General features: G+C 35.1%; 2 protein-coding genes across 4 annotated transcripts; one reads left to right on the top strand and one right to left on the bottom strand.

The window, feature by feature from the left end:
• Window positions 1–521: 521 nt before the first annotated feature.
• LOC137046863 (uncharacterized) lies at window positions 522–5308 on the top strand. The gene is made up of 10 exons (XM_067424301.1): window positions 522–629; window positions 1415–1520; window positions 1599–1700; window positions 1805–2005; window positions 2093–2192; window positions 2524–2741; window positions 2980–3062; window positions 4389–4621; window positions 4712–4801; window positions 4883–5308. The coding sequence occupies exons 2-10, from the start codon at window positions 1430–1432 to the stop codon at window positions 5025–5027; spliced, it is 1263 nt and encodes a 420-aa protein (XP_067280402.1). The 5' UTR covers window positions 522–629; window positions 1415–1429; the 3' UTR covers window positions 5028–5308.
• A 154-nt stretch (window positions 5309–5462) lies between these two features.
• Window positions 5463–16147, bottom strand: LOC137046862 (uncharacterized). Of its 3 annotated transcripts, none has more exons than XM_067424298.1 (11): window positions 15838–16147; window positions 15663–15763; window positions 15451–15563; window positions 12373–12644; window positions 11375–11911; window positions 9771–9933; window positions 9458–9614; window positions 9129–9263; window positions 7655–7775; window positions 7458–7539; window positions 5463–7359 (listed from the first exon to the last, which is right to left on the bottom strand). In XM_067424298.1, the coding sequence occupies exons 1-11, from the start codon at window positions 15927–15929 to the stop codon at window positions 7213–7215; spliced, it is 1920 nt and encodes a 639-aa protein (XP_067280399.1). In that variant the 5' UTR covers window positions 15930–16147; the 3' UTR covers window positions 5463–7212. The 3 variants fall into 3 exon arrangements, with proteins under 3 accessions (XP_067280399.1, XP_067280400.1, XP_067280401.1); XM_067424299.1 differs by having other exon boundaries at window positions 15663–15754; XM_067424300.1 differs by lacking the exon at window positions 15663–15763 and having other exon boundaries at window positions 15451–15517.
• Between the last annotated feature and the right edge of the window lie 725 nt (window positions 16148–16872).

Genomic DNA, 16872 nt, shown 5'->3' with positions numbered 1-16872 from the left:
TTTTCAGTAATAAATTAAAAATATCTCAAAACGTAAAACGAATATAAAAATAATTTATTTTGCACATATTTGCGCGTTTGCTGAAATTGTGTAATTTAAAGTGGACGCCTAGCGTCACAAAAGGGAATTGCAAAACAAATAAAATAAAAATAAAAGTTTATTTAAAACTCCCCCATTTCGCACAATAAGATAGCCACGCCCCAATTCGCTTTAATTATATGTAAATATTTGGAACAAACTAAAAACAAAAAAACTGACAACATAATGCTTTGAAAGCACTGAATGTATGTAATTTTTCAGACTGTTTAGAGTATTTTTACATTTTTTTTAGGAAAACTAGCATTTCTTAATTTGAATAGTATTTTTACATACAAATTCTATACAGTCTAGGTTTTAAAGTTTATAAACGCGTTAATGAAGCAGCCCAGCAACCAATTGTCACGAGGTCTGTGTAAATGACCTACTGGAGAAAGCCTGATGCCTCTCGTTAGCCAATCCGCGTAAGCGCTGAAGGCGATTGGCTCTTTTCGTTTCCAATGTCATTTTAAGTTCTATGTTGGTGGATATTTAATTTAGTTAATATTCGCAGTATATTGTGGCATTTTTAGACTCCGAAAAGAATAATTCAGGTAAGACAACTACCTACACAAGAAAATATACATCTATTAAAAAACTAATAAAACATTACAAATAAAAGAGACGTAACAGTGATCAAGAAATTATTCGAATTTATGCGAACTATAATTTAGGTTCTATTCCAAAGTATTTTACATTAATATAACTTTAAATAGAGCGCGAAACTAACACGTCGATAAGCAGTCAGCTGTGACAAAATGCAGGTCAAATTTACATTTTTCAAAACTGTATTAATATTATGATTATTGTGTAGAATTAAGATGTGTGTGCTTATTGTGAGCAGTGTTGGGTAAGTTAACTTAAGTTACTTTAAAAACGAATAGTTACTAATTACTCTCTCTTAAAAGTATTGCATTACTTTATTATTACTATTTACTTTATATATCCCATTCTAACCTGGACCAGTTAAACAATACAAGATGAAACTGCTTTTAATTCTTTCAAATGAATTATTCTTGAACTGACAAAAAGTATTTAGAGGGAGAAGGTTATATTAAAACATACAATTTTGATTTTGGATGTTATATCCACTTGTTTTATATAATTATTCAATAGACAATACAGAATTTATAGTAACTGTAATTCAATTACAGTAATTCATTAATTAACTACTGATAAGGTACTATATCCGTAGCATAACACTTATTCTAGGCGTTTAAAACCAGTCAAACATAATAAAATATATATTTTTTAATTCCATGCATGGCATGAATGGCTTTAATACATATAGTTAAAATAGTGATAAAACAATGCCATTGACTCTGTTTTGTGTCCACAGGAGACCCTGATAAACATGCTGCAGTGTTTTGACTTTCACCAGAGTCACATTCATAGTCTGAAGAGTCATGTTCCCCTACACTGTCTCCCCAAAAACAATGAGAACAGTAAGTTGCTTTATTATTTATGCACAATTCAAGGGCATATAATATACACAAAAGTTCATGGCCTCAGTGTGTTTGCAGAATCAGAGTCAGAGAACGAGGACACTCCATTACCTAACACACCACCACAATTCCTAAAAGCCAAGAAAATGTACACCTTCAGTGGCATAAACACGTATACGGGTAAATTATATATTTGTAAAGAATAAGATTTTAAAGTAAGAAAGATATTTTATTATTCAAAATGGGATTTATTTTCACTTACACTTATGTCATTTTATAAACAGTGCGATTAAATGACAAAAAGAGGGACCCGAGATTTATCATAAATGCTGTTGAGGAGCAAGAACAGCAGCTGGTGTGTGACGGATATAGCAATTCATCAGAAGTCCAAACTGCAGAGGACAAAGAGTCGTGGTCTGTTGATGATAGCGAGCCATCACAAAGCTCCATAGACTCAAACTCCACAACTTCCTCTTACAATACAGGTGAAAAAAGGTCTTTTTGGTGTTAGACATCGATTAAATCCACATTCTTAAACATAATTGATGCCTAACAATATTTTTTGTTATCAGGGAGCACTGAGGCTGAATGTACCTGTAGTATCTGTGAAGACCAAACAGGAAGTGAAGATGGAAGCCCAGGGAGAAAGGTGCTGGATACACCTCCATCAGGGTTTGTATATTGGATATTTAATTTGTAAATAGCAGAGAAATTACAGCTTTAAGGGATAGTTCACCCCAAAAAAATCATTATTTACTCGCCTTCAAGTTGTTCCCTAGTATGGGGAAAAATACTATGGAAGTCAATGGGGCCCATCGACGGTTTGGTTACAGATCTTCTTCAAAATATCTTTTGTGTTCAGCAGAAGAAAAAATGCACACTGGTTTAAGAACACATTGAGGGCAAATAAATGACAGAATTTTCATTTTAAGGTGAACTATCCCTTTAAAATGTACCTGTGTGCAAGTTTATAACTCATTTTTATGTTTTACTAAATCTTCAGATCAGGAATTCTTCTTAAAGACCCCATGCTTGGAGCTTTTCCAGCTGCCTGGAAAATGCATTATCCTTTCAGCCCCGCACTACCAAAAACACAGATACTGCCTCTGCGCACACCCCCGCCGGAAGCGGACAGCCTGATCCTCAACCCCTCTCTGCTCATGTCTCCTTCTCAAGGTCTGAGCAGTTCTCTCCATCCCGAAGGACGAGAAGCGCTACAAAGTAAAGATTATCCATATGGGCCTTCACACATACATTATATACTACAATAGACTAGCATGTATGCTATTTACGAAATATATGCATTAGTTGTTTTATGAATAATATAATATCTGCCTTGTACAATATAATTGAACAAAAAAAGGCTTAGAGCAAAATGTGCACATTACAGACAGTGTGAAATTACAAACAAGACATTGTTGCTGGAATGCTGATTGAACAATATTTTTCACCATAACAGCATTATTCGAGGACGTGTGGGTCACCACAGAATCTACCATCTTAAAAAGTTCCAGTTTGCAAGGCAGTTTTGCAAATGACTCGGTAAGGCCAAACTTTTTTGATCCTTTGTTTCCTGTAAATACAGTGGGGTCTAAAGGTCTGAGACCACAATGCAAATCTGAGTTCAGAGACCCAGCATAGTAGATTTGCAGCATAATACAATTAAATAATACATTTGTATATGGGTAAAAACGACACATAACAGTATGTAGTGATGTGAAATGACTTACATGGCCTGAAATCTTGAATGTACATAAATTTGAGACCATTCTAAGTGTTGAAAAAATGCAACAGTGCAGTAGGTGTTAAACTTTTTTTGCATTGTTCTCATACAATGGAGTCTATTCAAAGAATGGTACAAAAATAAACTGTTTTTAGAGCTTTATAAATTGATATATAAAGCACATTGTAATTAAAATATGTGTTAATATAAATATATCTTACAGTATTTAAATGGAAAAATAGTGAACTTACTTTAGATTTTAATGACTGCATCTTGTTTAAATAATTATAAAATAAATGTATTGAATAGGGGTCAAATTTTGCAACTCTTAATGCCCAGCATTGCAATTCTGCAACATATACAGTATTGTGTATTGTGTAATCATTTACAGTATTGTGCAAAAAGTCAAAACTAACATACAATGGTCCCAAATTTGTAAATCCCATGAGTTAAAACGCTTCTATTTTGCATTTCTCTGTTCCTAATTTTGACTTTTTTGCTGCCTGTACAAAGACAAATGATTTAGTCATAAAGTTTTTTTGTATTTGTAGTGGATATACAGTACTGTGCAAAAGTCTTAGGCACGTTTGTATTTTCACCCCCCAAAAAATGTTTTTAAGCCAGTTGTTTATATATTTTGCAATAGTGTGTCAGTAGGTAATATCAGTTTACATTTTCAACCGTATTTTTGTAGGATTTTTTCAAGCATTTGGAGATGTTGTCGCAGTCCTTGTGGATTTTGTCTCAGTTTCTTCATGTAATCACAGACGGACTCGATGATGGGGAGATTAGATCTCTGTGTGGATTAAACAGCTGTTGTCAGACTCCTTCTGCATACAAAGATCCCACTGGAATGGATTATTACAATTAATGGCTAAATAAATGTTTGAAAATGTAAACTAATATTACCTAGACACACTATTGCAAAATATATAAATAACTGGCTTAAATATTTTGGGGCGTGAAAATACAAACGTGCCTAAGACTTTTGCACAGTACTATATATCCACTACAAATAAACAACTTTATGACATTAATCATTTGTCTTTGTACAAATTTGGGACCATTGTATGTTAGTTTATTAAGATATTGTTTTACAGTGAGCTCTCTATTTATGGTATCTTCTCTGTATTTCAAATTGGCAGACTGTCATGAGTGCTGGAAATGGTAGCTATCTGTCCTTGAAAAGTGAGGAAGGGAACGAAAGTTCTGAAGATGAGACCACAGAACAACTCGTTCCACTGAAAAGAGCAAGAAAAGACTGTCCGTATCGCCGCACTGCAAGAGCGGGACGTGTTGCAACGCAGCCAAACCCTAAGAAGAAATGTGTGAATGGCTTCATTATGTTCTGCCGAATGAACAGAAAATTATATATCAGGTGTGTATACTACTATTAGACCAAATCGAAATATATTTGAATATATTAATCCTTTAAATGACAGACAGTGATGATATCATTTGGTAACAGATCCTATCCTGGCATCCCGTCCACTACGGTCACCAAAGAGTTAGCCAATCTATGGCACATCTTGCCCAAGAAGGAGAGACGTTTGTACTGGTAAGCTCTCTGAATTCTCTAAACTTCATACAGGCTTATCTGTTGCATTGCAATTTCATATAAACCTCTATCTGTTTTTAGCCTGAAAGCCTGGAGCTTCAGCCGCCAGCAGAACCGCAATGTGCGCGTTCAAACACACGAGGCAGAAATGAAGGCAGAACGCTCTGTGCCCAGTCCACTGCATATGTTACTGGCCTATAGAGAAGTGTATGAAGCGGTCAAATGAATGTCTTCACACCTCACTGAGAATACATGCAAGGCAAGCCAAACTGACTACTGGTCTTTAAACATCTGCGTTTTATAGTTCGATACAGTTTTATAAAAATTAATCACTGTTGTGATTAAACACAATTGCATCTCAAACATTTTAAAATAACTTATTTATTGTGTTTAGTACATTTTTTATTGTTCAAATGTTTTTAACCATCACAGAGTATATTTACATTTTCAGTGTTTTTATATGCTATTTTCAGCATTTTTCATTGTGACTTTACATTGTTTGATAAAGCATATTCTTTATAGACTTTTATTATTTATTTATAATAAATCACAATTGTTAAGTATCTATCTTTTGTATATATATTTATATATTTATTATAATGTTTTATATTAAGCTGTTTTATAGCTTTTTTTTAAAGCTTAACCTAATTATTCTCTGTGTAAGAAGCCTTAGGGGAGCTGTAATGTTTCCCAAGAGAGTTATCAACCTTATGAAAGTTGTTCTGGTTTGTACATACTGTGCTGTTATTAAACCTTGACTGAGTTCAGTTTGTTTTAGCTTTTCTTTTCTGTGGCTTTCAAACTCCTGCACCAGAAGAATGGGAAGTGCTATGCATACGTGTTTATTAAATATTCTGGCTAATTTGATTAAGCTTTCCGTTACAGGATTTCTGCAGGTCTTCATTCGCTCTTACACATTTTTAAAATGGCCTTAAATCAGAGCAGAAAGAAATCCAAGTTATGGCATTAAATGTTGCATGCAGTGCAAATTGCATAGTCCTGTTTACCAATACAAATATTGAAACTTCTTTGATACATTACTTGAGATGCTAATGTAAAGTCTGAAAAACTGAACAAAACAAAGTCTGTTTATGCTTAAAGCAAGAACAAATATCTGTCAATGAGTTTCCCTTTGAATAAAAGGCACAATACGTAAGATTTTTAGATTAAAATATTCAAAAACCACTAGATTCTAGAACAACCTTAAATATGTAGTTGACGTGCACTTACGTTATCCCAAATGTTTCAAAGAATGTTTAAATCCAAAGAAATAAGCAATTTTAATCAGGACTCAGGACACGGACCATGCCTGTGCGTCGCCTATCAATGACATCACACCCACGTTACCCTTGATTTATTTTGTATAAACCATGGAAACACCAGAGACGATTTAATATATTATCTGTTTTATTAGACAGGTGAGCAATCTATCTATGTTTGATACATTCATCGACAGAAAACGAATTATTATATAGCTCAACGCAGTCTTCTTTCTTGATTTACCACGACTACCATGTTTTACCATGCCTAATATCGATCTAGCTCACTGCGGTGTCTCATAGTAGCCGCCGAGAAAACGCACAAAGTAGCATTATAACATAACTTTCAACACACTCAAATGTCTCTAATATGATAAAACAGCGCTGTGTTACCCTGCACATATGCATGACCGAAAAAATGAAGTGCTCGTCTACGGCATAATAAAAGCTCTGCGAAATCAAGGCGTCATCAAGTTACGCGTTTGTTTTGAATAAGCGATCCAGTAGCGGCGAAAAATTACATATTGTGGCTTTATGTATTTTTTTCAGAACACGCTGACAGATCTCTGTTCTTGTTTTAAGCTAAACTCACTTCATTTTTATCAATTTTACAGAACACAAGACTTAATATTCAGTCATTTTGTATCTCCGGTAAATGTATCGTGATTTAAGAATTTTTAGACAATTGCACTGGAAAACAAGACCAATACTGAGGAAGAGCACCACTTTTTTTGTAATGTGATCAGAAGATAAAAGTTATGTCCATATTCTGGTGGTTGAGAGCAAAGGTTTTGAAGCTACTTTTTTGTAAAATTAATTAAAAAGTTGAATATCTGTTGGAAGTTATCAAATTCATGAAATCCAATTCATAATACAAATTCATTTCTAACTGGACATCTACATTTTGAGAACATATTGCCATATTGTGTTACCTTAAGTTTATTCCTTAAATTTCCTTTACTTAGTCTGAAAAAGGTCTTGATTTCTTGAGACTAAGCTCAATTTACATTCAAAAAACATGCAGAAACCCAGAGTTACCAGAGGCTCCATTTTAACATTTCAAATCCATTCTGAGATTTTACCTCCCAAATCAAGAAGAAGAAAAAAAGTCAGTCTATCTCCAGATTTGTAGTCTTTGCTTCCAACCCTGCATTACTCCTCCCATCCAGGTGTTGTGTTTAAAATTTTGCTGATTTTGTGTAGTTGTGCAGCTGCACCGAGGGACTCTTCTCTCAGATGCTGGTTGCTAATACGAAGCTTCAACACTTCTGCCAGAAGTCCCACCTTGTCTCTCTTCTCCTGAATCAGAGGACAGAGGAACACATTGTGTTCGTGAGTGGTTTGTCCTCTATGAGAGCACGAAGTTCAAACCTTTTTCATTTATCAATGAGCCTCACCTTCAGCAGGTCACTACTCAGTCGCCTAAGCATCCCTTCCAGGTGAGAGAGTTGGTCCGGAAAGTCAATGAATACGTCACTGCTAAAAATAACCATGCAGGCCAATTGTTTTTCATGCAGTGTATTAAAGAAATAATTTCATACCGGCAGCCGCTTATTGGTTTTGAGATTATGATTAGAAAAGATGCTCCACTTACTCCATATCTTCTCCACTGGAATAAGCACTGGATTGCTGGATCTTGTAGGTTCCATGGGATGGTGTGTCTGGCCTGCTTGATACAGGACTCATTTCTGACAGAAAGGTTGCCATTCTTTGTGCTGAAAAAATATCATAACCATAGAGTTATTTATTTTAATGCTACTACTAATAATAATCATAGCATGTCATTGCATTAAACAAATTGTGAAGAAATCTATGTAACATATGTCTGCAGTTACAAGTGACTCTATATAAGTGTCACCATGAAATAAAAATGAACCAATCTTATTTTTTATGGAAAGGTGCTAGGTGCAGTATTTGTTATAAATGATTTCCCTGTTCACATCATTATTTTCAAGTCATGTGCTCTCGTAACCTTTAATCAAAATAACACCCCCTCTCTCTGGCAACGGCACCATCTATCTTCTCTGATGACGTGTTAACTGGCACAGGACAAACTGTCACTCGCATGAGATGAGATTACAGCAATACAGTAGAGTGCAACTGTCAAGTTCCAGAAGTAAAAAATGTATTCTTACACAATTTATTTTCTCCATAAGGAAATTGGTTTTGATCTATAACTTATAAACGTTTAAAGACAGACCTGTGAGCTACGAGGTTGTTAATCCATGGCATTTGCTTCTGCTGAAGCAGTCAGCCCATATTATTTCTGCTTTTTTTTTTTTTTTTATTGTTTAACAGTGGAATTCATTTCCCATGATGCTGTGAAGAAAATTACACCAATCAGAGAGTGGAAAAAAGAAACATGTTCCAAAATAGCTTTTTAGCTCCGCCCGATCCAATAAAGCTGCGAATGATATAGTCATCGCTCTACGTTGTTTGTATATATATATATATATATATATATATATTGCACATGACAACACATTATTTGAATGCCTGGAAGATGAATAATCTTAAAGGGATAGTTAACCAAAAAAGGAAAATTATGCATTTATGAAAAATATTCATATTTAAAACTTTATTAAGTAAAATATCTAGCTGCCGCCAGACCGCCTTCCGTATTCAACTTTAAAAAATGCGTAACACCTCACGCAATTCAAACTGACATGATACATTATGCAAGTTACACTTTTTTGGTATGTTGAATAGGCTACGGAAGGCTGTCTGGTGGAGGCTAGATATTTTACCTTATAGCATATTAAATATTTATATTTTTCTTACACAAATGCATCGCTTCACTTCAGAAGGCGTTTATTATCCCCCTGGAGCCATATGGATTACTTTTATAATGGATGGATGCACTTTTTTGGGCTTCAAAGTTTGGGCTGCCATTTACTGCCATTATAAAGCTTGGAAGAGCCAGAACATAACTCTGATTGTATTCGTCTGAAAGAAGAATGTCACATACACCTAGGATGGCTTGAGGGTGAGTAAATTATGGGATAATTTTCATTTTTGGGTGAACTATCCCTTTAACTAGACATTTTAATTTATTATTTAATACTTACTGTCATACTCTTGGGCTGCTTGAACTAGAATATTCCAGTCAAGATCATAGGCCGTGCTTGGCAGGGGCATGAGTTCAGAAGCAGGACGTTGGTCCCATAGGCCAGATTCAGCTTGCTCAGGCAATTCTCCACATTCTAGGAAAAGACAACCAGTGAGTGTTATTGTATGCCATAAAGATCCTCCAAATATCTCTTTAAGAAAAAAGGCAATAGTTGAAGAGCAACTGATAAATCCATCAGAAGATGTAAACTGCAAGAGTACAATTAATATTCTGATTATTAGTGTATATAATAATAAAGTTATGTCTCGTAAAAGGAATAAATCTTGCCTGTTTGAGGTGTTTGCAGGTGGAAATGGATGGGTGTGAGTGTGGGAGTCTCAGGGTATGATCGCTGAGCAGAGCTGAATAAGAAGGACGGACTGGCGCATAAACCTGACATTTGCAAACTGCTGCGAAGCCCCGCCTCTTTTTGTTCAGGTGATGACTAGAAAAAGACAGTAAACACATTGCAACATGGCAACACTGTTCACATAACAATACTCAGCAAAACAACAATTGCCATTTCCACATTATTGTCTTAACTGTCAGGTTGTTTAGGCTCATACTGCTGAATGGGAGCCGAATAGCCTACATCACGTACTGAATCACCCTGAGCGCTGTCCTCTGTGTCATCCATCACAATGAGTTTTTTCAAGTCCTCCACCACTGTGCTCCTACGAACGGGCCGCGGGGAACATGCCGCTCGGAGTGAGGCGATTACTCGAGGCTTACCAAACACATTCTTTGAGTTCCCATCCACCTGACTGAAACATATTTTGTTGAGCCAACGCAAAATGAATTAATAACAAATTTACAAATCACTTTACAATGGACGACAAAGTTTATCATTGGTCAATTAATTAGTACAAGAAACATATTCAACAATATTATAACAATAGACCAGACTGCATTGACACGACTGTATGATAACTGAGCTGGACAAGGACATCATTGTTTTCTCCAGACTTAGATAAATTAAAAACTAAACTAAATTAATAACTAATGATCTTTACAGCTGAAACTTCTCCTGTTCTCACTGTAAAGCTGCTTTAAACACTCTGTATTGAAAAAAGAATTATATAAATAAAGATGACTTGACTTGACTTGACCTGTGTATATTAAATCTTCCATACAATGTCTAAAAAAGACAAAATAAGTGGCTGTTCATAAAGAAAGAATGTGTTTTTGCATTCCACTACACTGCATTTTCTCAGTTTTTTCTGTGTAAACATACGCGGGACGTCTTTGCCCTATGCGTTTGCATGTTTTACAGCATCTCACACATGACCCATTGTTCTACAAAAAGCAGCACTCAAGTTAAATTAAGTGTAACCTTTTTTAAAAAAGCGCCTCTAGACCTCAACCTATTCTCAACCTTGAAGGCCCTCCTGACTGTCTAAGCTAATATGTACCTCTGGTACTTCTGCTATGAAAATAAAAACACTTAATACAAAAGTTATCATTTTAATTTTATTCTATATAATTTTTTGTGTTTTGTTTTATTTGTTTTATTAAGATGTTAATATATGTTAATATATATGTTAATATAAATAAATTAAAATCATTATAAGATTTATTGGGACTTCCCTGGATGTTTGCTAAGGCTGCCCAGTGTGGGCCCTGGTCCACTGGTTGAGAAAACCTTTTCACTGCTCTATTCCTTGCAATTTATCCCCATTCCACTGCCTTGTGTCTTGCACATTTAAATGCAAAGGGGACATTCGAAGACCAAAAGGGCCAGCCTCATGCAAATCCACTGTCCTGCACCTCATGCTATTAGCACACAAAGTGTGTGTTCTGTGTGAATGGTCTCTAATGCAACATTACTACAATAATACTCCAACCCCCAAAGATCATTTTCCAAGACAATCGATAAACTGAGACACAAGATTTTCTTTGCGTTACGTTTTTATGAAATGAGAGAGTGCAAGTCAGCGGCGTGATACAAGAGACATGAAAGTGACACCGGTTTCATGAGTGTTGTCACAGACAAAGTGAATATTAGGAAATATCTGCCCACTGAATGGTGCAATCAACCAATTCAAATTGTATTCCACAGAACGGTGTAATAACTTGTAAACGAAAATTAACCTTACTGTAAAGCGTTATTGAGTTGTGCTAATTTAAATACATTTTAGTAATTGCTGCACTACTATACAATACTATAGCTATTGTTATGATAATGGTAAATTGAAAATAATTCACCTTTTTATATGGTTGTGGTCACCGTTTCTGACACCACCGGTTTCTCTATGCAGTGTGTACTGTATCTTCCTTTGTTTTAGGCTGTAGTCAGGTTGAGTCTGGCTGGCTTGAAGTTGACAGGACCGGTCAGGGTCACCTTGAGATGGTTTAATGACAGCGTCAACACCCTCATGACAGGCCTTTTCCAGTTTTGGACTATATTTTGCAGGCTGGTCTGCTTTAGACTGTCGTCCAGGAAAAAGATGTAGTGTGTTAATAGAAATATAATCCTTGGTAAAAGTATCCTCAGTGAATGAATTCTGGCTCTGCCTCCACCCAAGTTGGTCATTTTTGGGAGGTTTTATATTGGGTTCCTGCAGATTGTACAAAATGCAGTCCTGGTTCTTGATGAGATGGTCCTCTCTTAGCTGGAGTTGGCTGAAGTGCTCCTTGCCATGTTGAATGGAGGTCGGTGAAGATTGAGAAACCACAGCTCTCATAAGAGGTGGCTTTTTCACCTGGGAAGTTTTAACCTCTTGCGGCTTGGAACACAAAGGGCTGGCAGAAATAAAACACAAAGACCAAAGACACACACATATTGTAGACACATAGAAACAAAGAATGAGGTAAGCGGAGCATACATTGCAAAAGGACTGCACGCATAAAGACGAAGCCATTTAAAAAAATATAAGTCATTTCATTCCATTTCGAATGTCCTTTTTTCCCCTCTGTGACTTGTTAATTTATCAGACTCAGAACTGAAGTGACAGACAGTGCCTGGAAGAATTTAGGGTCAGGGAACAACTCTATACAATGTGGTGGGAATGTCCCACTTATTACTGATTGTCCCACCCCTCCCCGTGGGATCTCATGGGTGGGAGGGGAAGGAGGGGTCCAGAGGCGCAAAAATATTACTAGTATTGAATCACATAGTTGTGGCCTGGATTAAAACTCCATTGTGAGCCATCATAGAAATTCATACTGGTTTACTCTTGCCTTTTGCATCTTACATATCTCACCTGGGTTTGAGAACCGCAGTTTTGGAGCATGGAAGAGGCAACGTGAGAGCACAGAACTCCTTTAAGTTGTTTGTGGAAGAAGATCCTTTTAAAGACTTTTTTGTGGACTGTGCAGCTTCCCAGTGCTTTGATCGTTGGATTTTTGGACTGTAGAAGCCCGGCTGTGTCAGCGGGTGCTGCTTGAGACTGTTCTCAGCAATGTTCTTGGCATCTTTATCATTAGCGTAGGGTGAAAAAGCACTTGATTCTCTATTTGGCTGGAGAAAATGCGCCTACGAAACAAAAAGAAGATTTGTTTATGATAAATTGCTATTAAATAAATTAACCAAAGAACTGATTTGTTACTTATCTTTTAAATGCTGTATCATTTGATTGTCAAAAGCAATGGTAAACAGTAACAGAGTCATTTCACTCACACAATATTCAAGTAGGCTTCATAACATTTTCATTTTGAGCAGAGGTGGACAGTAACTAAGTACATTTACTTGTACTGTACTTAAGTACACTTTTTGAGTATCTGTACTTTACTGGAGTATTATTTTTTCTGTAAACTTATGACTTTTACTTCACTACATTTAAAAGACAAATATCGTACTTTTTACTCCACTACATTTCTATCTAGATCGAAAGTCGTTTCTGTTGCAGCTCTGAAAGTCGGTGGATGATTTTTTCCTTCTTTAAAAGGTTTTTTGTTGTTGTTGTTGCAGACAGTCTATCAGGAATCAATCTTATAGTCATATACATTTCCCCAACTTTTTTTGAACACTGATCAGTTCATAGCAAAATGGAAGAAGACGGTTCTTAGGCTCAAGTGTGTGCACCCATAGCCATACTTTAAAAGTATGTTTCAGTTTAAAAAAAAAAAATCAAGATTAGTTTAGTTGGCATACACTTGGTGCATGTCTTATAAAATATTTAAAATATAAACTCCTGGGAGAAAGAGAATGGTAAAGTTGGGAAAATATCAGATGTGTATCAGTGTATTGGATCTGTGCATTCGGCCTTAAAGTGACAGCAGCTTTGTAAAGAGCTTTGTAACTTATATAGACGTATTTAAATGAGTTTTAGTTAGTCGTATGGTAGGATGTCAGATGGAGCATCACTGAATGGCTTAAACCATGATGACAGTGTGCATTTATACAACAATAATAAAATAATGCATTGGCATAAAAAAGGAAATTTACTTTTATACTTAAGTACTTTTTAAAACAAATACTTCTGTACTTTTACTTGAGTAAAAATCTGTTTTTACAACTTTCACTTGTAACGGAATAATATTTGACCAGTAGTACTTTTACTAGAGTAATAGAGTTGTGTACTTTGTCCGTTGTGTACTCTTTTTTTTTTTTTTTTTTTTCATTTCTACTACACAGATAACTGTTCCTTGTTTATTTTTTAAAATTTTTTTTACAGTCTATGGTTTATTCTGAAATTCTAGACACAACAGTAAAAACTCTGCTCTGCGGCTGATTCTAAATATTTAATTTAGATGCTGATTGCCTACAAAACAATGAAACAAATATTAACCCTATCCCTAACCTTAGTATAGAATTGGATCCATCCATCCATCCATCCATCCATCCATCCAGTATAATGTTATATGTTAACATAGCATTCAATTCCTAACTCTGAACTGAAGTATTATCTTTTGTTGACACTTGACTGTGTGATCGCGTTGATGCCAGGCAAGGTTTGCGCTTAATAGGGAGGATTGGTCATGCTTTTAGAATGCAAAAGTTCATGAATAAATCATACTTCTGAGATTATTCTGAGATGAACCAATTCAAAATTGCACGATGAATTTGACTGATCTAATTGCAGCACTTAAGTCAGCTCTAACTACAGTAGACATTAAACCATTATTCCGTTTAAATCGATATTATGAGAAGTGGATATTAACAACATAACAGTTAACACACAATCGTACAAGTTAGATTAACACAACACAGTACAACACAACATAACATAACCTAACAATATGTTATATGTGATAACATAAATAAATAATATATAACATAACATAAAACAACTGTTATATGATAACAGCATATTGTTATAACATATTATATGTTTTATGTTACATTCCCATTTAACAATTTGTTACTTTATATGTTAACATAACATATAACAATATGTTGTTATATGATTACACAGCATAACATATAACTATGTTAACATAATATATAATATATTATTATGTTATGTTTTATGTTATGTTTCCATATAACAACGTTATACAGTATGTTATGTTTGTTATGTTATGTTATGTTATGTTATGTTATGTTATGTTATGTTATACAATAACATTACATATAGCATAGGTTACATGATAGCATAACATAACCAGTGTTGGGGAAAGTTACTTTGAATAGTAAGGCATTACAATATTGAGTTATTCCCTTGAAAAGTAACTAATTGAGTAGTGTTACGTTACTTTTTCTCACCTTTGTTTTTATAACAAACACGTTCTATTTTTATGCATATGTAAAGCCCTCTTTACACCAAAATTGAAATAATAAACCTCAGGCTGAGGTAAAAATGCAAATTCACGCATGTACAGTAGAGCTGTGCTGCCGTTCTGGATAATGGAAAATGATTTTGCATTGAACATTTGCATTTGAATGATTTTATTCATTTTTAAGGAGTACTGCATCTTTATTGTGCAAGTGAGATAAATAAATGCTCACATTTAGCATAGAACTACAATAACCTGTTCACACAACTTCTTTGCACTTACTCTCGATTTTTTTCAATATGGGGAGAAGAGAGCTGTCAGTCAAATAAATGTGAAATAGTAACTCAGATATTTTGTAGTAAATTTTAAAAGTAATGTGTTTCTTTACTAGTTACTTGAAAAAGAAATCTGATACGTAACTGAAGTTACTTGTAATGCGTTACCCCCAACAATGCATAACAAAACTATATGTTACATGATATAACAACATATAACATATACCATAACTAAATGTTACATGACAACATAACATATAACAACTACTGTCTATGATGACAACATATAATATAACATATAACATAACATACAACACAACACATTAACAACTCAGAATTCAAACTCACTCTTGGCAAGCTGTTGTAAGGCACTTTCTGCTGGTCCTGCAGACAATCCCTCTGGCCTCTTCTTTCCCTGCCAAGCAATGAGCGAGTGGCTGTTACCATATGCCATTCTCCTTCTGAAATATATGAGGATATTGCAGAGGCAAATTGCCCTAAGTGAAATTAAACACTGAATAAATCTTATAACTAATAAAAACACTCAGAACCTATCAGACCTGTACTGTCTTTAGTTCTGGAAGGGTTTAATCTTGTGAACTCCACTCGCTCACTTGAAGGCCAGTCTAAGCTGTCTTGCGTGGGTGAACGACTATAGGAACTGAAAAAGATGAGGTCACTTTCACCAGGTCAAAGTGTAGTGGTTATCAAATACTGTAAAATATTACATCTCACCTCACAAGGCTGGTATGTCTGAACTCAGTGCGTAGAGTTGGTGTCTGTGGAGGAGTTGTAGAGCAATCCAATTCCCAGAACAATGCAGCCATCTTCCTGGATTCCAAGCTTTTCCTCAATATCCTTATAAATGAAACCAAGATGCATGCAGCAGCCAAAATGATGTCCAAACATAATAATTTTCATTTAAAACATCCTTCCTGAAGTCATCTGAAATGTGTTTATAGATTGGTAGGACCAAATGATGGTACAGACTGCTCCAATTCAACTGAGCTAGCGGAGAAAGCAGGGAAAGAGCTGTGTGGGCTCTTCAGCAGCTGAATGGAACAGAGGATGGGATTGTGTTGCCTGGTCTGTTGGCTGTTGTTAGCACTGTGCTTGTTTGCTCCAGGCAACATGATGCTGCTGTGTGCATTGCAATAAATTAAGAAAAAAAGTTCAGTATGTGGCTTCCAACATATTAGCTACAAATCCTACTGAAAACATGAATCTAATCTCTTTTTTGAACAAACTCAAGTGCATGCTTGCAGCAAAAGGTTGACATACAATACTAACAATTCTGAAATCCATCCATTCTTTAAACTACGTATGCTATGTGGGATGCTGAATGCTCTGAAAATCATATGAATAATAATAACAATAAATAAATAAATAAATATTTAAATAGTTGTAGGCCTATATGTTGAGAAAAAAATTCTAAATAGCTCCAGTTCTAAATAACCCACTGTTTTTCTTAAGTGTTTTTTATTTTATTTTCTAATAACCTACTTACTTTTCATCTTATTTACATTAATAATAGATGTGTAACCAGCAATAATCAGAGTTCTAGCAGCAATAGACTTTGATAATATACTTGCCATGAATCTATCCATTTCTTTTCTTTTTAGAAATATTTTTTGTAGTTCGGTTGCTGTACTAATGGGTATACGTTTAAAAAAAAAAGTGTTCTCTCTGCGTTTATGGCATAAAGACGACCATGTTGTCAAAAAGATCCCTTTTCACATTGATCCACGAAAACAACTAAAAGCGTATTAT

Source organism: Pseudorasbora parva, chromosome 18, assembly GCF_024679245.1.
Source record: "Pseudorasbora parva isolate DD20220531a chromosome 18, ASM2467924v1, whole genome shotgun sequence".
Lineage (NCBI taxonomy): Eukaryota > Metazoa > Chordata > Actinopteri > Cypriniformes > Gobionidae > Pseudorasbora > Pseudorasbora parva.
Note: the sequence above shows the minus strand (reverse complement) of the source record. Positions and strands in the feature narration are given on the sequence as shown.